We start from the raw sequence: 19,570 nt of genomic DNA, 5'->3' as shown, positions 1-19,570 counted from the left end.
GGCCACGCAAGCGGTAAATCGTAAGTCACTTGTCTATATAGGAAAAATTGCAAATGGCGCTGGTGCCTTAAGGGTGTTTACGAGTGTTTTCAATAGCATTAGTGTCATGTAAACATTATTATTGTGCGCATAATTTAGAGTGGAGTATGTGAATGGATGTATATGTTTTACCGATGACGCGCGGTAAAATTGTTGCCAGACCTTTCATAAGTGAAGGAGGTGTCAATTATAGTAAATATAAAGAATAGTGCAGTGAATCAAAAGATAAAATTTTGAGCTTCATCAGGAGAAGTATGCACGATAGAAATGACAGAGACAGATCTAGGAGAAGATCAAGGGAGAGGAATGAACGGAGGGAAACGAAACGAAGAGGGAGAGAGGGTAGGTCTGGAGAAAGGAGGAGCGAGGAATCGTCCCCGAGGACAGATCGTGGCAAAAACAGGAAATTGGAAGATCACAAAGAAGATCGTTCAACGGACTCAAGAGATCCTACGGTAAGGAATCCTGATCGACACCATTCTGAACGTCATAGGGACCAAGATCATAAAAAATACGAGGGTGGAAAAAAGAAAAGTGAAAGAGAACGGAGTTTGGAAAGGACAAATTCAGAAAACTCATCGAGGAAGAGAGAAGAAAATGATTCAGAAAACAAATATAAAAACAAGAAGATGCGAGAAGATAAAGATTCAATTTTAATGGGACCTCCGCAACCACCAAGTCAGCCGATTGCTGCAGCTCTGCTAGCTTTGGCAATGACATCATCTATTCCAGACAATCCAAGTAAAGATGACGATAGCAATCCGTATCGAAAATATGCGGCAATGGCAGCAAATCTAAGGTCTTCAAATCCTGAAGCCTTTCAGGGTCGTGGCCCTGATTCAGAGGGTCGCTGGCCTCATGACGGATGGCAGACAGAAAGTAGTAGCGGTTGGAGGGGAAGAAGCAGCAGAGGACCTAGTGGCTTCAGAAGAGGAGCTGTATCAGAGGACTTCATGGAGCAAAGGCGTCGTGAAAGAGAGCGGATTAGTTTGATTGGAGTACCTGAAGTATGGGGAAAATCTCCGCCTTATGCGCCCGAGTTAGTACAATTATTATTGATACAAATTTGATTTTAGACTGATTAAATAAATGGCAGTTAAAATGCATTTCCTCAGTTGCTAGTGATATGATGTTAAAAAATAACTCATGCCATCGGGCTGTAGTTCTTTACCTGCTATCAATCAAAAACATGCACTATGGCTTAAACTTTGTGGCGCAGTGGTGGCTCTGTTGCCGCCTCAGGCATATAAATGGGCTGTTTAGGTGGCTTAACAACCAGAGCAGCCAATTTTCTCTGGGAAAACCCTGTAGTAATCTGCTGCACACCTCTGCAGGCTGTATAGCACGGATCTTAATCATAAATTCTTCTCCTCAGGAGTACATACCTACTAAAACTACTTCTATATGTGAAGATAAACGCTTTGATGACGCTTATTGCCAGTTACACAATTAAAATAGGTTAAATGCTTTTCATAGAGGAATGATGAGAAACCTGGAGGCGGAGTTCAACTAAATGTAAATGACTGCTTTGTGTTCAGGGCGTTTGTTTGTATTTCAAAACTGCTTATTTTTTCATGCAGTCACTTGAAATTTGATCTAATTGTCTATGCAGTCAATGTGAATGGTAAATTACTTTTGAAAATATTTCACCGTGTTGGCTTTTTTGTGATTTAACGGACTACCAAGAACATCAGGTCTGCTTTTGAATTTATTTCATAACATTTGCCCTAGGAGTATTTTGTGTGACATAACTTTAAATCCTCAAGCTGAATTTTATCATTGACATCCTCTTTATTAATGTACGAGCCCATTGAAAAACTATTAAAATTGAATTGATATTCTGAAGTATATAGAATTATATTTTTTAATATTATTATTTCTATGGTCCAAACATTTTACTACTTTACCTCTAATTTTTATGGTAATAAATGAACAAATGTGTGCTTTAATATTATGGTCCATAAAAAGTTTATTATAGTGTAGCTGAATTGAGATACCTATCAAAATGGTTGTGATGTGTAATAAATGGGGTATGATTTTTCATTTTAGGTATTATGAGAATGTTGGTCATGAGTATGCACTGAATGGAAAAAAAAGGGATGGAGATGATTCAAGTCTATTTGGAGAAAGAAAGAAGAAGAAGAAAAAAGAAAAGGAGAAAAAGCATAAGACTAAAAAAAGGAAGAAAGAAAAGAAAGCTAAAGCTAAAAAAAGTAAAGGGAAGGTATGTCACTCTGCAGCATTTGAATGGCCTCACATTCATTGCTGGCTTGATGGAACTTTTAATGTTTCAGATTATCTTCTTATTGATTTATTGTGAAATAGGGTGACACTGAGAAATGCGAGTACCATTGTGCAAGAGAAATTATTAGAGAGTATAATGCATTATTTTAAGAAGTTTTTGTGTAAATGCTATCATAAACTACATTTTTAGTATATCATTTCACTATTGGCCAACAAAGTCTCATTTTTCTCATTTTGTTTATGGGAAAACTACTTATTTTTATATTACATAATTATCAATTGTGCATAAATTCTTGCATGCTGTTCAAATCGATTCTAATATTTTTTATTTCCCATGAATAATGTTTTAGCATTAGATTCTATTATCATGTAATCATTTTATTATCTTATCATACTTTTTACCATTATTACAATATTGTAACATTATTATTATCAGTATTCTGCTGATTAAGGAATGTAATTGATGGATATAGCCTGTGCAAGGGTACAAAAATACATTTCTTGTCTCCTTACAACACACAATAACAGTTGGCACTGTAATAAACCCTTCATCATTGCGACATACTTCCTTCCTCCGTTGCTTACCATTTTCACCTCTGTCAAATCTTCTACATACCATCACAAATGAAAACACCCTGCATCCATCTTTCCTGCCTCATTTTGATTTCTGCCCACAATCCTTTCACCTCCCCCACTATACCCAGCTCTGCCTTCAAAGGTTTATTTTCTGTCTGTTTCACCTTTTCCATCGTTCTCAATACTTGCACCTCCAATGTTCCTACTAATCTAATATCTTCCTAGAATGTCTGTTTCACCCTGCCATTCAAATCCATGCTCCATATCAAAGATTTAATGAGTCTTTTAATAGCATCCAATGAGAAATACTCAATGGAAAATTCTCTTATGACCCCACTACTTTGGCTGTATTGATCCAAAGTACCTCCAAGATAGGAACTGGTCCACCTCTAGTTAATGAACTCCTAAGGAATTGTGGAAGATTCCATATCAGTAACTTTTAGTGGAGTCATCCCCTAGTTTGCATTGTAATCCAACAATTTCAAAGTGTAAAAATCATTCACCTTGACTGGGATCCTGGTCAAAGTGAATGATTTTTACGCTTTGAAATTGTTGCATTGTAATCCTATTTTAATATTTGACTCAGCTTTTCTCTTTCTTGAAAACCGCATTACTTGTTTTTTACATTTATTCTAATCCCATACCTATCATACTAACACTTACAATGTACTCAGCAATGTGTGCAACCCCTTGTCCGACTGGTCTTCTGAAGCTTGATCACCATCACCAGCCAAACTAATTTTATGGATCCACCAGCCAAACTAATTTTATGGATTCTACAGGTGATAGTGGGCAACCCTGCCTTACTCCTCTTCCAAATACTACCCATCTGGACACTCCAGCCCCCACTCGCTCCTAAGGAGTCTAAGAAATGTGTGGGTTGCAAATTAGCCTCCTGTCTCTCCATTCTATTCTTATTTTCCGCAATATACTTATTAGTTTTTTCCAATTCACTCTCAAAATCTATGAAACAGGCAAATACGTTATGATTACAAGGTGTGATGAAAAAAAGTCAGGACTGATTTTATAACTTGTTTATTAAACGCAACACCTCTTGCTATAGTCATCAGATTTGTTGCTAGATGGCGCACTGTGTTGTTTTGCCCCGTTGAACAGTTTTTGCAGAATAAAATCAGTCCAGTCTCTTTTTGATCACACCTTGTATATTCTATAATCCTCTTGATTAGTGATTTTATTACTACAATGGCATCATATGTGCCTTCGCGTGCCCTTTGTAAACCCAAACTGATCATCCCCTAAGTTATTATTTGCCCTGCTCTCCATCCTTTTGTTGATGATCCTGAGAATCACTTCAGCTGCGGGGGAAATCAAACTTATTGTTCTGTAGTTCTGAAATGATGTAGCCTTTACCTTTTTCGGAATAGGAACCAACCCTGATCTGACAAAATCCTCTGGTTAACTTCCTCCCTTGTAAATGCTACATATTAGTCCATAAAAACTTCCCCTCACATTTTCCTAAACCCTTATGTAGTTCAGCAGGAATGTTATTTGCCCTTATGTAATAATATATACCCCTATGTCCTTATTTGATTTCAATTCACTCCATGCCCGTGTATCTCACCAATAGCCATCATCTATGTCATATTTTCTTTCTTTTGTACTGTATTGTGTACATATTATGCATTTAATATTTTCCTTTTGTGGACTCTGGTTCAGCTGCACCATTAGCAGTTTAGCAACAATGTTTTATGGTAAATCCATCAGTGTAAAATTTTCATGATACCCTCCTTCCCTTGATGCCCTAAAAATGTGCTTATTTCTGGTTAATCCAATAACTATATCCAATACCTTTCATGCACAGTCATTGTCATCAAATTCTCAATTGTGAACGATGGAACTTTTGTAAAACAATCAAGAATTAATCTTTTTTATCTGCTCATGTAGACTCTTATGGTTTTCAATTGGAATTTCGATGATAACACTGGAGATTCACGTATTTAAGAGTTGTAGTAGCTGAGGTTTCATTCAATCTTTTCAAAATTTAATTGTAAAAGAAATAAGTTTAAAACTTGAACAGCATTGAGAAGTCATTCAGAGTATTTTAGTGGACCATGCATAAAAGTAAGTACTTAATGGTGTTCATTTCATCATCACAGTACATATATTTTTAAGGATAATTATTGAATGAAAAAGCATAAAATGGTAAAATCTTTACTGTTGGGATTAAAATCTTTAGAGAGATGTCATTAAACATTAATACATTTGTTTACCTTTTCATAATAATACAGTGTATGCACATTATTGGTGAAAGTGAAGGTACTGATTCTCTTGAAAGAAATCGTAGGGATTTGAGACCTTAGTAATCAATTACATAGAAAATGCTCAATTGACATGAGCTTTAATGAATTATCCTTTTTAATGCAGAAGATTGATACTTCTCTTAAACTTGACCTTAAGCTGCAGCTATTGCAAGGTGTCAAGTACTTGAGTTTGCCATTATCAACTAGAAATAAATATTACTCTGCAGCAATAGGCCTAGGGCTCGAGGGAAATAGCCCCAGATTTAGGAAGACTTGTAGGTGCAAGGGTAGAGGATGAAATTATTTATAGAATACATATTCAGTCATCTTATGACTTAGCAAAAGTTTTAAATGGAAACTGACACATTATTAGCAGAGATTAATTTCACTTGATAGCAATGAAACAATTAATACAAAGTAAGAAGGCACTCATTTTTGCAGTTTAAGTGCAAATAAAAATGAATTCCCCCTCCATGCTAGGGGTTCCAGAATTTAATGGTATGTGCCTCATTATTGTGCTTTCACAATATTTAAGAAAGCGTGTACAAATATTCATTTGTACATTTTAAATTATTCAGAACCAATAATTGAAATGTATTTGTTGATACATTCTAATGGAATTAATTTTCTAAATATTTTTGACAGAAACATAAGAAAGGAAAGAAGAAAAAGAAGGACTCCTCATCAGATGATGATAGTTCTAGTGACAGTGAAGATGAGTGGGTGGAAAAAACAGGTGAGCACTTAGGTTATTTTATTATTGTGTGATCTGTTGATCTACAAACTTTAAGTGGTAAAGGTGCTAATTTTGCTCATTCATATGGGGAGAATTTAAAGAATTGAGCCTATGCATTAGTCTGTTATTTGAACTTTGAATTGTAGGAATGATTTTTACCAATAATTATGTTAACATTTCTGTTTAATTTCCTTTTTATCCGGTCTCAGTAATTAGTGAAGCTGTTTCTCCTTCTTATTCCTACTCTTAATTTATTTGTGCTTTTTGATATGTTTTTTGCTGATCTTGACCTTTTTTGAATTTTTTACAATTAAACCATTGTATACCATGCCATATCTACTAGAATATACTATTGATGAGAGCCTTATTTTGAGGAATAGGATTTGCTCTATCTCTGTCAAGTTAATCCCTAGGTTTGATTTCCCTTTCCTTAATTCTTCCTTTCCATCTGCCAACCTTAATGGCAGTAATGAAAAATTTCCTTGAAAGATGGTCCCCTAAAGAGATCATTGTTGAAAATTGAGCTTTGGAAAGAATGAGAGATTTTTAGAGAAACCTTCATTTACTATAATGTGAAAAATACTTACGAATTTTTCATTTTATGAATTAAAACAGTTAGTGCAACTTTCAGAAAGTTCAGTAATGTATAATATTTAAACATGAAAAACTTTTCCAGCCATTTCTCCTATCTCAAAATGGTGTCAACTAATTGCATGTACCTAACTTGGGAATTACTCTGATCCAAACCTTTGTTATAATTGTTTCATCTAAAGGGAAAAATAAATGAATGTAGGCAACTGATATCATAATCTTGACCATATGTCACCAAGGTGAATAAGTCAATTAAGCATGGCTAGGAAAAAATTCATTAAATATTTAATAAAATCATTCAATTATTTTAGCAACTGCATTGTGCTAAACATTTTCATTGTTTCATTGGTCCTCAATGTGTAATTCTTTGTTTTAGTTTCACCAACTGCACAAGCCAAAACAAGTTTGGAAGGTGTGGCTGGTCATGAACTACAATTGCCTGAAGGTTGGGGGGCCAATAAGGTCAAAGCGTCTGAACAGCTTGATTCAGATGATAGTGAGGAGGATGAAGAAGATATTGTGGGACCTGTGCAGAAAACACAAGTTTCTTTGACCCCAAGAGAGTATGGTAAGGCCTTGCTGCCAGGAGAAGGTGCAGCAATGGCAGCCTATGTTGCGGAGGGCAAGCGTATTCCTCGCAGAGGTGAAATCGGCCTGACATCTGACCAGATAGCATCATTCGAATGTGTTGGATACGTCATGAGTGGAAGCAGGTCTGCTTTTTCAGTCCATTTATCTGAAGATATTATTATTCGATTTCTGCACAAACATACATTTAGGTTATGTGAACGATTGGCCGTAACAATTTTTGGCAATTTCATACTGATTCAAAGGAACTGTTGGAGATGCCACTACAGGAAATTAATTTTAATGGAGCCATTTGCTAATGCACATTACAATGCAACAATTTAAAAAAAGGGTAAAAATCATTCATGGTCAAGGTAATTGATTTTTACACCTCTTGCAAAATTGTTGCATTGTAATTCGATTTATATACTGACTTTAATAATAACTGATAGTGATTGAGCCCATGTATCATAAAAGCTCTTAATAGTAATAGTAGCTCATAATAGTTCTCGTATAGTAATACTGTAGTAGTTATTAGGGAAGGCAACTGACAGCAAAGGTGATTTGAGCCAGAAGGGATAGATGGGTAATTTGAGCCAGTATGTTAGCCACTGCGCCATCTGAAGCCCCCAAAAGTTCATCAGGCACATGCTTTTCATTATAATGATTGGTAAGTATTTTTGGGAGGTGAAGCTGATTTCTGGCCCCACTCATGTCCCATACTTTTAAAATATGAAACTCAAAGCAATTGCGAGCCACCTTTATCATTTTTGGTTTAACCATGAAGAGTAGGAAAATGAATAACTGCTGACTATCTTATTAGTTCTGTGTGACAAAAATTTTTCTTCCACTAGAGTCCTTATTCTGTTGACTCAAATGCCTTCCATTCAAAACGTACCAGCTGCTAATGTAGAATTCTGTGTCATTATCTTTTATGCTATGGTGTTAGTAAGCAAGTTGTTGGGTCCATTGCACCACAGTCATTGGCAGCCGTATACTAATAAAGACTATAATGACCTGCATTAGAACTGCACATACATGAAAACTAATATTAAAATGCTTTGTTTGGCACAGGCTTAAACTACTTTTTAAAATGTATTTCACCATACTGTGCCCTTTCATGTGTGTGCAATTATTTAAATTTTAGAACAACTACTGTACCCCAGCCACTTCATTTATACTAATTTTGTAGAGGCAATATCTAGTGGGAGACTTATATGAACCCACAATCTATGCATGGCCCATTGTATGAAGTAATGAACATAGTCAATCAATCATGATCTTAATTAAATAATATAGCATGATTATCATATGTAACAACCCAGAAATTTTCTACTGATAAAATCCCAATCAAGCAATATATGAGTAATTTGTTGACAAATTTAAAATAATCAGCCTTTTACATGTCAAATAATCTATTTCTCAGGGTCATTAGTTGTTACGAGGGTAATTTGAAAAATTCTTGGAATGGAATAGAAATAGATGACTTACCTCAGTGAAACTTTTTCTATTTTTCAATTTAGTCTCCCTGTACACTAATACCCTTGGTCCAGTGTTGTTCCAAATGTCTTGATCCCATCTGGAAAATTAGATTCATTAAGGCCTGAAAAATATCCTTATTCTGCGGCTGTTAGTTCTTTGAAGAGAAACTCTGTCCACCTAGGAAAATTTTGAGTTTAGGGAAGAAATGGAAATCTGATGGAGCCAAATAAGGCGGGTGTGCCAACTTATCTTAGTTCACATATTTTTGCCATGACAGCGACATTTGTGTGTGGGCGTGCATTGTTTCGATGGAAGATGGCTTTCTTTCCAGCTAAACTTGGCCTTTTTTCATGTATCTTTTGCTGTAGTTGGTCCAGGAGGTTAGCATAGTATTGTCCAGTAATTGTTTGACCAGTTGGAAGATAATTCACTCGCAGGACCCCTTTCGCATCCCAGAAAACTGAAGCCATCACCTTTCTGGCTGACCATACTGCCTTTGCTTTATTTGCTGATGGTGAATCAACATGTTTCCACTGCATTGACTGCTCTTTTGTCTCTGGGGTATAGTAATGGACCCAATTTCCATTTATGGTCACAAACTGGCACAGAATATCTTGTTGGTTGCTCATAAAATGGGTCAATCATTGTTTGTAAATTTCCATTCTGATGCGTTTGTGATCCTGTGTCAAGAATTGTGGCTTCCATCGAGCAGATAATTTTATTTTATACAATTCCAGGGTTAAAATATGATATGCCCATTCAGATAACATCCCTAGAGCTTCAGCAATTTCTCACTTTTTCGGTTGGCAATCCTCCATGACCATTTTATGCATTTTTGCAATAATTTATAGGGTAGTGGCACATTTTGGCCGACCACTTTGTGGATCATCATCTATGCTGTCCTGTATAAACTTGAACTAGTTTGTCTACTTGGCAGCAGTGGAATATGAAGGAGCCGAGTCGCCTAGCATGTTCTGAAAGTTGGCATGAATTTCCTTTGCTTTCATACATTTCTGTACGAAGTGTATGTGAACAACAACAGAGAGGCATCTCCATCACAGATCTCTTCCTAGAGCACTGATGCATTACGTATTTACTCATAAAGGATTACCTATTATTATGTGGGAAACTTGTTGCACTAGCCCTTACATCTGGTGGTGATTCCGAGACCCTTTCAAACTACCCTTGTATTAATTTATATTCAGACCGATATTGCTAAAGGTATTCTAAATTTATGTAATAATTTGAACCCAAATTTTTTTCTTTTTGGGGGAAATTGTTTGAAAGGATTTCTTAGATTGTGTCTGGGGCATTATAGTCCAGTGGGTAGAGAGCTGGGCTACTGACCAGAGGGACAGGGTTTCAATTCCAGGTGACACATCTGGACATCCTCAGCTATACCCAAGCTATTATTTTTTGGGAACCAGATCTTCCTGGGAGCCAAAACAGCACTTGTAACGTAAAACCTGAATTTCACATGCCATTGGGCCTAGTATTAGGTGAACTCTACCCTTGCCCTGCAAACTGGCCTTCAGGTTTATTACTATGGTTAGAAGTTGTCTATGCCCCAACTGTAACTTTCATGCAAAATTTCAATTTTCTAAGTCATTGTGTTTAGGAGATATGTTAATGAAGCCATAATTGATTTCACATTGGCATTTTAAGATTAGGGTTTTAGCAATGTTATTCTTGAAGAAATAATTTTAAAATCATAGGTAAGATCCTCACACAAGGTAAGGGAGGTATTGAAAAAAATTCCATGTTTTAAGTAACAGAATTTGTAAGAAACTGTAGTTGAAATCATAGAAAATAACCTTCTTTGCTTGGAGCTGTGTCTACATCACTTCCCTGCCTATGTCTATCTCTTCAACCTATTCCAGAGCAGAGAAAGTGCTATAAAAACTGCTATCTTAACAATCACCTTAACTTTGTGGTACTTGTAAATTAAAAAATGAAAATGCCAAAAGTCTCAATCAGGTGAGTCATGTGTGAGGAACTTGCAGATAGTGAAAAGGAAAAATATATACACATTCTTGGAAGGGCATAGCAAAACTTCTAGTTCAAGTAATATGTTAATGGGCAGTTCTACAGTTTAATAAATAAAATTTATAATGAAAAGAACAAGACAAAATACAGGAATGAAAACAAGATAGCTGAGACCGTAAACTTGATTGGCACGGCTTGTGAATGTGGGGGGGGGGGGGGGGTAAAACAAAGTTACAAGTAAGCGGAAAGATAGGGAACACACTCTAGGGCACATGGGTGTGTTTAGGAAACAGCGGCCCACATATACCTCCATCACACACAATAAAGCAAAATTAATAAAAAAAATAGAAGAAACTTAAAACCACTCGATCACTAGGGTGTGTTAAGGAATTACAGTCCATAGTCACCGTTATTCCTTAGCACCCAAACACATCCTAGTGACCTAGTGTGTGCTCCCTATCTTTCCCCTCACTTGTAACTTCATTGTACCTCCCCCCCCTTTGCAAACCTATTGCCAATCAAGTTTACGGTCTTGGCTATCTCGTTTTCATTGCTTCATGACCATAGGTACATTCATTATATATTTGCAAAATATAGGAAGACCTGCTTAGCTTGGTTTTAAATAAGTTCATTCAAAGCCATTTTCAAATTACCAAATATGTGTTGCGTGCCAATGAATTCAGTATAATTCTGTATTTGCGTTCAGTTTTATCCTCTTTTTGTATTAATTTCATTGACTAAGTTCTCAGTTAATGATTCTACGTAAGCTTCATGAAAAAAATTGTCTGGTGGAATTATTGAAAACTATCACAGCTTTATATAATTTTTTTATTAGTTCATTTATTTCAAACCTGGACACTTACCTCAAAGTCCAATTTGTTCAGACCTTGATTGTGTTGAAGTATTGAATGAACCCAGTCCACTTTAGCCGAATGTGAAAAAGTCAAAAGTTTACTGCTACTATTGCCTTTGATACAAATGGACTTTAATTTACTGTGTGATGGAATCATAACATGTTTATGTTATTTTACATTAATGCATTATTTATACATCCATCACTTTGATTTATATGCACTTTGTAAATTTTATAATTCTTGTATTCAAATATCCGATGTGGACATGTGTGTGAACCTGTCTGCCTAAATTGGAAGAAAATTTTTAATTTGTAGATGAAGCATTGGTTTTACCATTGATTTAATCTTTGATTGCAGATAGAATCCTTTTGTCTTGTCACTCTTCATGTATCTAGCAGGGAAGGAAGATTTATTGATAAAGATTTTTAAATAATTTCCAGGCACCGTCGTATGGAGGCTGTCCGTATACGTAAAGAAAACCAGATTTATTCAGCAGATGAGAAGAGAGCATTGGCAATGTTCAGCAAAGAAGAAAGACAGAAGAGGGAAAATCGCATCCTCAGCCAATTTAGAGATATGGTCCACAGTAAATTGCAACAAAGTGGTGGTGTTGGTGGCAGTGGAGAGAATGAGTAATGGATGTGCAGAAGAAATTTTGTGAGGCCCATGTAAAGATTTATTATTGCTGTTCACACGTAGTCAGCCTTGATGGACATCTTGTTCATATAAAGTTCAGACAAAGAATAACTTAAGGAGAAGTTATTTCAATGTGTAAATATATTAATTCCACATTCTATGTTCTTATAATACATTTTGCTACTGTGTATAATCAAAGAAATTTATAAAAATTATTTAACCAGTCTGATTTTATTAATCAACCTGAATAATACCACTTTGATAGAATTGTAAGATGTGTATGTATGTGTGTGTGTAGGTCATGGTAGTACAGGGGTAGAGTTTTGGACTACTGACCAAAGGGCCCAGGTTCGATTCCCGGGCAAGTGCCTCTGGGCACCTACAGCTCTACCCAAGTTATGTGATTTTTCAGACACCAGATTTTCTTGGGAAACCATAACTGGCACAGGGAAAGGAATTGGCCCCCTTACCAAGTGTGAATTTCACACACCGTATAGGGCTTAGTATTGGGTAAAATCTACCATCACCTACCAACCGACCCTCGGGTTGTTTATGGTTTCTTTATGTTTGTGCATATGTATATATTTGTGTGTGTGTATATATATATGTACATTTATATTGAAAGTCAGCATGAATTTCCTTTATGAAGTATTTAATGACTGCTCAGTTCTCAATTCCATCTTCACCAATCACTATATGGGAACAACAATAGAGAGGTGTCCGAACCGCAGATCTCTTCCCAGAGCACTGATGCGTTTGCATGTTTACTCATAGTTGACTACCTATTACTATGTGGGAAACTCATTGCACTAGCGCTGACATCTGGTGATTCTGAAAATCTTTCTAACTACCATCGTAATAAATACATTGGAAGAACATCTGCGGGAGACAATATCTCACGTAAATAATGATGCGGTATGAGAAGGACTTCTGAACTATGAAGTCTTTGTGCACATATAGGAAGTCATAAATGTTTATTCAAGGTTGGTGATGACAAGCTTTAGATTATGAGAATGTATGAATATGTTTGAACAATCCTATGGAGAGTTAAAGAATCCACCATTTTGATTATTAAATTTCTACTTGGGGATGAAATCTCAACTTGAAATGTATTAACTAACACCACTTCACTGAAGTGCACAAAAAATTGAACCCTTCATTGGACTTTTTTACCTATTTCTCAAAGCTACAAGGTCATGTATATAAATTGTACTTTAGGTTCTGTGATGACCATAGTTCCCTTACAACATTTTACTGATTATCAACCCAAAGGTTAGTTTAATACTTGGGTAGACATCAAATGCAGTGGCTTGTGGAATTCATACGTCAGGGTAGGGATACCAGTTCCTTTCCCTTTGCCACCTTTGGTTTCTCAGGAAGATCTTGTGCTTAAAAAATCACTCAGCCGATGGTGTCCAGAGGTATCACCCAAAACCAAACTCATATGCTCCAGTCCGTAGCCCAGTGCTCTTCCAACTGAACTATCACATCCTTGTTCAGCGTTTTACTGATTGTTCTTTGATATTGTTGTTGCATGGAGAAATGTAATATTTACCTTAATATGGGTTTATTTCCTTAGCTTCACTACACCATACAACGAAGTTTGTGGGGTATAAATTGACCAGTGCACATATAGCTGACTGAGGAGATAAAAACAAGATCACCTTGCCCTTCAGTATTGTGTACTATCAATGTAGGATGGGGACTCATTCCCCTAACAAGGAGCTTGTTGATTGGATGCAAATAAGGAGGTGGAACAAAGAATTCCTTAATTTAGGGTGATGGTAGTTAGACATTAGCATACTTATTTCTGAGTGCATCCAATGTACATTGTACTTGAGAAAGATATTTATAATTTAATGGCAGAACTACAAGATATGTATAAAAAGTAACCACATTTGTTGGCAAACCTCAAGATATAAGTTAAAGTCATTGTTCATACAAATCATTACAGAATTTGGCATCACATTTTTAAAAATGGTAGTCATTATGAATTTTTTTGCAAGTGTGCATTTTAAGTCTTTCATGTTACTGAGGACACAACAGAAATGTTATCTGGGTCTGCATTGTAGAGCACATGCACATCTCGGATTAACTTTATTGACCAACTAAAACAGAAAAATAACAACATCGCCCAAAACTTTAAATGAGTTTATTTGAATCTATGAGCACTACATTTTCACCTCACAGTCGTTCCAAATATCTGAATCAGTCGACCATTTTAAGTCCCACATTTGATTTTAAGTGGTGCGTTTTGCATGAATCCAGCTTTATTTTGTCCCTAATATTTAACAATAAATTAACAAACGAGGTATCTCATGTATAAAATTTTATAGTACAAAATAATAAGTCCAAAAAACAGAGGGTATCATAACAAAAACTGAATAAATTATCAACATGGGAGTGCAAACACGAAGATGGTGAAACCCATTATTAATCTGTACATGCAACACTTTTCACAGTTGCTGTGATGTCATGCTTCTGCAAAAATTGAATAAATTATCTACACGGGAGTGGGCGAGTACAAAGATGGCAATACTCTTCAATAATCACTGTACATTCAACACTTTTTTCACAGTGGCTGTGATGTCATGCTTCTGCGGCAGGGCTGCTGCTTCGAGTGACTGTGTATAGGGCATTGGTATATCTGCACCTGTCACTCTTACTGCTGGTGCATCTAAGTGAAAAAACACATCACTCTCCATTATTTGAGCCAAAATTTCCGAGCCTATACCAGCATAGGGCCATCCCTCATGTACTGTGATTAAATGATTAGTTTTCACAACGGATTTATTTATTGCATCCATATCAAGGGGCCGTAAACTCCTAAGGTTGATAACGTCACATTCGATTCCCTCTCCTGCAAGATCTTCTGCCGCCTCCAAGCATTTTCCAACCGCTCTCGAGTGCGCGACTAACGTGACGTGTTTTCCTTCTCTTTCTAATTTTGCTTTACCAATCGGTACAAGGAATTCCTTGGACAAAGCGGCATCAGACATTGGGAAGTTAACTCCGTAGAGAAGTTCATTCTCCAAACATATAACTGGATCCGGATCTCTGATGGCAGATTTTAGAAGACCCTTAGCATCTTCTGATGAATATGGTGACACAACCTTCAAACCAGGGCAATGGGCAAACCATGATGCAAAACATTGAGAGTGCTGGGCTGCAACACCTGCTGCTGCACCATTTGGCCCACGAAACACGATAGGTACGTTGACACGTCCTGCGGACATGTAAAACGTTTTGGCAGCGGAATTTATAACCTGATCAATTGCCTGCATAGAAAAATTGAAAGTCATGAATTCGCATACGGGCCTTAATCCAGCCATTGCAGCTCCAGTCGCAATTCCGGCGAATCCCATCTCAGTGATCGGCGTGTCCAATATTCTTTTATCGCCATACTTTTTCCATAAACCCCTGGAGACTTTATAGGCTCCATCGTACATTGCCACTTCCTCACCGAGCAGAAACACGCGCTCATCTCTTTCCATTTCTTCGTCTAAGGCAGCATTTAGGGCATCTCTTACAGTGACCTGTTTTCCAGAAAGACTCACCCCCGAAGTAGAAATCCATCTTCGCAGCACCGTTCCAACAGCTGGTAATTTGATTACATTCATGACTGAACGTTAGAGTATCAAAGAGAATTTGTCCTTCACTTAACTTGCAGTAACGCCGAGCAGAATTTCACGTTACTTCGCTTAACAGCAAAGTTCGTAGTTTACAGCTGTTTTTAATAGTTTTCCAAGGGGTTTAATGGCTGTGGAAAAAATTAAGAACATAACATTATTTCCATCAACAGAACATTTCTTAAGGGATACAAACATTACCTCACCACTTACAATATTCGTCTATGATAAGGAAGGCAAATACGGTAAGATAAACCATGAGTTTGCAAATTTTCGATTAGCCGAAAGTGGAAATTCAAGTTTGTAATTATCTTTGATGCCGCATGATCAATGAACTATTTTATGATATAATCAGTTTCATTTGCCCTTACCACTAATAACCCCTTGCGACTGGAAGTGACAGAGAGACAACTGCACTACTTTATTATTGTTATAGGAACTTTAATGCAAAATCGCAATAAAGAGTATCAGGTGATCATTAGAAATTATTATTTAATCGTACCTCATTTTGACAGTAAGATGTGCAGAAACTTTATATTGATCAAAACATTAGAGTGCTCAATTTACTACAAAGTTGGCCATACTGTTAATCCCCGACAGTATGGCTGCCATGGTGTTGGCACATTCCTAACAGCATTTCTCTTGTAAGAGTAATTTTTTCCTTGAGCGAATTGTTGTGTTGTGCTGATGTTATGCGTAAAAAGTTTAAGAAAATATAGTGCTATGTAGTTACTTTTGGTGCTGGCAATTAGTGAATATCTGATAGGCTTCGTGTTCCACATCCCCAATGTCTGTAATGTTTAGAAAGTGCGATGCCAAAACACGGAAGTTGATGTGGAAGAGTAAACATCTTATCCATCGCATTTACTTCTGTCGCCGATCTCTCTTTGCAAATTTTTGGTTATCAGTGTTTTCTTCTTTAGACAGTGGGTAATTCATTGATATTTTGAAATACTTTGTTTTATTTTTTCCCCGGGCACACCCATGTTGTAGAAACGCCCAAGCATAGTGTTTGGAAATATGGTTGGCCCTGGGTATTTAAGTTTGTCCTTTTTCAAGTAATTTTCATTGCAAAAAATAATGTATTCGTTGTATTAAGTTTCCCGAAATGGCGGATGCTCGTGATGTTCGGTGGAAGAGCCGTATAGAGCTATTAATTAGCGTCAATTCCTTAATTCAATGATCATTATTTGTTAGTTATGCAATTCATTTAGAAAGGACTATGAACTTCTTAAGTTTTGATTATTTGAGTTTAATATACCCATAGATATTTTCGTTGTCGATTTGACGACGCGTAGCATTTTAATTAGTTCAATCAATTCTAGAAGCCGGATTAAATTTGCATTTGGCAGCTATGACTTTGCCACGTACTGTAGTGTGTATTTTAAATTTGATTCGAATCGTGCCTAATTTTTGCTATTTTTATGGAAGCATCTAGATAGTTGTTTTGCCGAAATATCACGGATGTATAATATATAGTTCTAATTCGAATGCGCTGTGGGATGTGGTTCTGACTCAATTATCAATTGTAGCCCCCCAAACTAATTTTTTCTTTGGGAGTATTCACTTTTTTGCGCTCTTCAAAAGCATTACATTTTTTGGTGTTAACACTTTCTAGGTCATTGTTGAAGTTGTCAATAAAATTCTTGTTGATGTTGTCAGTTGAATTTCTACTCACTCATATAGTCCAGTGCGGCAATTTTACACCATCACCTGTGCCTATCTTCCTCACAGGATGTCCAGAATGTACTGCAGCTGATCTGTTCTCTTGCTAAGTCCCTCCCCACCCTGACGTCCAGCCCTCCCACCATTCGGTGTTTCCGGAATCTCCATGAGCTATGAGCGATGGGCCGGGCATCAGTGGTGGTGGGCCTACCACCTCCCCATCACACTCGCCCGTCTCGCTTTCGGAGAGGCATCGTCCTCTTCCTGGGGCACAAGGCAGCACTCGATTATCCCCGGGGTCTGTTCCAACTGTTCATGGTAGGACTAGGTTGGGCAGCCATCAGCGTAACTTCAGCCTTGATTTTAAGTGAGTAGCTCTTACCATTCTCTGTAAACATAAACGAAATGGAATGCCCCGCAGATATAGATTATGTTATCTCTTTGGTGTTGACATTTTTTCCTGCTAACATATCTTATCAGTGTATTTGTGTTGATATTACTCATCCTACACCATATATGAGAAAGAAGACTCATATAATCGGAATGGAAGTTACAATGCGCCCTTGTTTTGAAATATTTAGATAGTTGGAGAAGTACTATGGCAAGTGTGATCCATCTGAGGTAGGAATATTTAATTTCATCGTATTTTGGGTTATTCATTACATTTGTGATTTGGAGAACAAGTAATTTTATTCTTATTTACTTTTATACCTTATTGACATCCAAGAACCATAATTATCCTTGTTTCTATAACATGTTTCCCTCGTAAGCTTTATGTTGGTGGGTTATTTTGAAGTGTCTATTCAACTTTCAATGGTGTTCTGTTAAATGAAACACTGATGTGATGCTATAACTCACTTTAGTTGACAAATGAATGCAACCAAGTAGGGAGCAGTCACTCATTTTGAGTTATGTGCATTTGTTGTCAGGCAACTGAGTTCCATTTAGAGTTTATTAGGTGAAGTTAAGTAGGTGGTACAATCCAAGAGGTATGTTGGATTTTACAAGGTATAAAAATTAATGTTAACTGTTGTCTTCTATTAATGTATTATCCTTGTTGGCAAGCTATGGTAAAATCTGTAACTGATAAGAGTGATGAAGTTCAATTCAATCATCAAATTTTATAATGTCTGCCTCATGGAAAAGTGTTTGTCTAAATCTAAATGTCAACTTTTACCTGTATGAGTAATGGAGTATGTACGAGTGGTTTTTTGAAATTTATTAATAGGCAGTTAGCTTTTGGAGGAGCTGTATTATCTCGTAACTACATTACAAAATCCCAAGTACAGCAATGATAGATTGTATATTAATTTGTAGTTGTGTTAAGTTTCAATTTGGCAAGAAAGATAGATGCTATTACTTTGAAATCAGTACTCAAGATATGATTCTTTGATACCTGAACCTCAGTAACTGCATCTTAGGCAATGATTCTAGGTAATGACACCTCAGTGCAGAATCAATGGTATTTGCATGTTGATGGTATTTTGCCACTTCAATTCAACCTATAGAATGAGATCCTGGATATTAATACTTTGCCTTCACCCATGAAAACATACCTGTGATACCAAAACTAACAATGACTTTTACTTTTTTATTATTAGCAGTAGTCTACCGGCTGTAGGTAGTTTTTGATGCACCCTGGCACGACATGCTATTGCACTCATGAGCCCTAAGTATGATACAAAATATCATTAAACCACAGACTGCATACATTGTAACCCATCCTTTTGTTATTATTTATAAAAAAAGAAAATTTCAAACTGTTAGGGCTTCATGAAGTCGTTGGAAAAAAGTTTCCATGAGGATATGAAATTCAGTGCAAAATGTATTTAGTTTAGCCTTTGATGTAAACCATCAAATACTCCTCATGTAATACATATCACCTCAAACAGCCTGGCTTCTAACTCACTTTTCAAAAACATTTTTGACAAGTTTGCAATGTCTCAGCAGCAATAACCATTATAACAATTTTCTGACTAGTAAATAGTGTTTGTAGAATTTTGTGCCTATAGCACCATCCTCTGGCATTACAATTTGGGGAAATAGCACCCAGATTTAATACAAGGAATGTACTTAAGAGATCAAGGGCATGTAAAATTACAGAGCAACATCTTATTTTTGATATAATGCATAATGATATGTGTATTTGCTGCAAATTAATGGCAGACTAGGATATGACTAAGGATAAGACTGAAGCAATATGTTACTTCATCAGGTGTTGAAATTGAACCACTAGTAAAAGATGATTATGTATTGCAGAAAAGTAAGCTCTCATGGAGGTGTATTCCTTGTCATGAGAGACAA

General features: G+C 36.5%; 3 protein-coding genes across 6 annotated transcripts in view; 2 read left to right on the top strand and 1 right to left on the bottom strand.

Annotated features, from left to right (window-relative positions):
- The first annotated feature begins 58 nt into the window (after positions 1-58).
- Positions 59-12,476, top strand: LOC139696502 (NF-kappa-B-activating protein). Its single transcript, XM_071595290.1, has 5 exons — positions 59-1,078; positions 2,089-2,263; positions 5,766-5,856; positions 6,824-7,160; positions 11,777-12,476. Exons 1-5 carry the CDS (start codon positions 294-296, stop codon positions 11,970-11,972), a joined length of 1,584 nt encoding a protein of 527 aa, XP_071451391.1. The 5' UTR covers positions 59-293; the 3' UTR covers positions 11,973-12,476.
- A 1,633-nt stretch (positions 12,477-14,109) lies between these two features.
- Pdhb (Pyruvate dehydrogenase E1 beta subunit) lies at positions 14,110-16,097 on the bottom strand. Of its 2 annotated transcripts, none has more exons than XM_071595089.1 (2): positions 15,973-16,097; positions 14,110-15,732 (listed from the first exon to the last, which is right to left on the bottom strand). In XM_071595089.1, exon 2 carries the CDS (start codon positions 15,590-15,592, stop codon positions 14,522-14,524), a length of 1,071 nt encoding a protein of 356 aa, XP_071451190.1. In that variant the 5' UTR covers positions 15,593-15,732; positions 15,973-16,097; the 3' UTR covers positions 14,110-14,521. The 2 variants fall into 2 exon arrangements, with proteins under 2 accessions (XP_071451190.1, XP_071451189.1); XM_071595088.1 differs by lacking the exon at positions 15,973-16,097 and adding an exon at positions 15,815-15,966.
- A 97-nt stretch (positions 16,098-16,194) lies between these two features.
- The window catches only part of fwd (phosphatidylinositol 4-kinase beta fwd), a 38,454-nt gene continuing 35,078 nt past the window's right edge, over positions 16,195-19,570 (top strand). Inside the window, exons 1-2 of one of the 3 annotated variants that reach the window (XM_071595085.1) lie at positions 16,195-16,245; positions 17,336-17,633. In XM_071595085.1, the coding sequence (XP_071451186.1) occupies positions 17,440-17,633 (194 nt within the window). In that variant the 5' untranslated portion in view covers positions 16,195-16,245; positions 17,336-17,439. Of the gene's footprint in view, positions 16,246-16,292; positions 16,532-17,335; positions 17,634-19,570 lie in introns of those variants that run through there. The other 2 variants (XM_071595087.1, XM_071595086.1) reach the window with 2 other exon arrangements.

Source organism: Hetaerina americana, unplaced genomic scaffold, assembly GCF_022747635.1.
Source record: "Hetaerina americana unplaced genomic scaffold, ioHetAmer1.1.p SCAF_7, whole genome shotgun sequence".
Classification (NCBI taxonomy): Eukaryota; Metazoa; Arthropoda; class Insecta; order Odonata; family Calopterygidae; genus Hetaerina; species Hetaerina americana.
This window is presented reverse-complemented; position numbering and strand designations above follow the sequence as displayed.

Bases quoted from the DNA above. Each gene is read 5' to 3' on its own strand.
- LOC139696502 (XM_071595290.1), top strand. From the start codon at position 294: ATGCACGATAGAAATGACAGAGACAGATCTAGGAGAAGATCAAGGGAG. The intron at 1,079-2,088 runs GTTAGTACAATT...TTTTCATTTTAG, and splicing joins TCTCCGCCTTATGCGCCCGA to GTATTATGAGAATGTTGGTC. The intron at 2,264-5,765 runs GTATGTCACTCT...TATTTTTGACAG, and splicing joins CTAAAAAAAGTAAAGGGAAG to AAACATAAGAAAGGAAAGAA.
- Pdhb (XM_071595089.1), bottom strand. From the start codon at position 15,592: ATGAATGTAATCAAATTACCAGCTGTTGGAACGGTGCTGCGAAGATGG.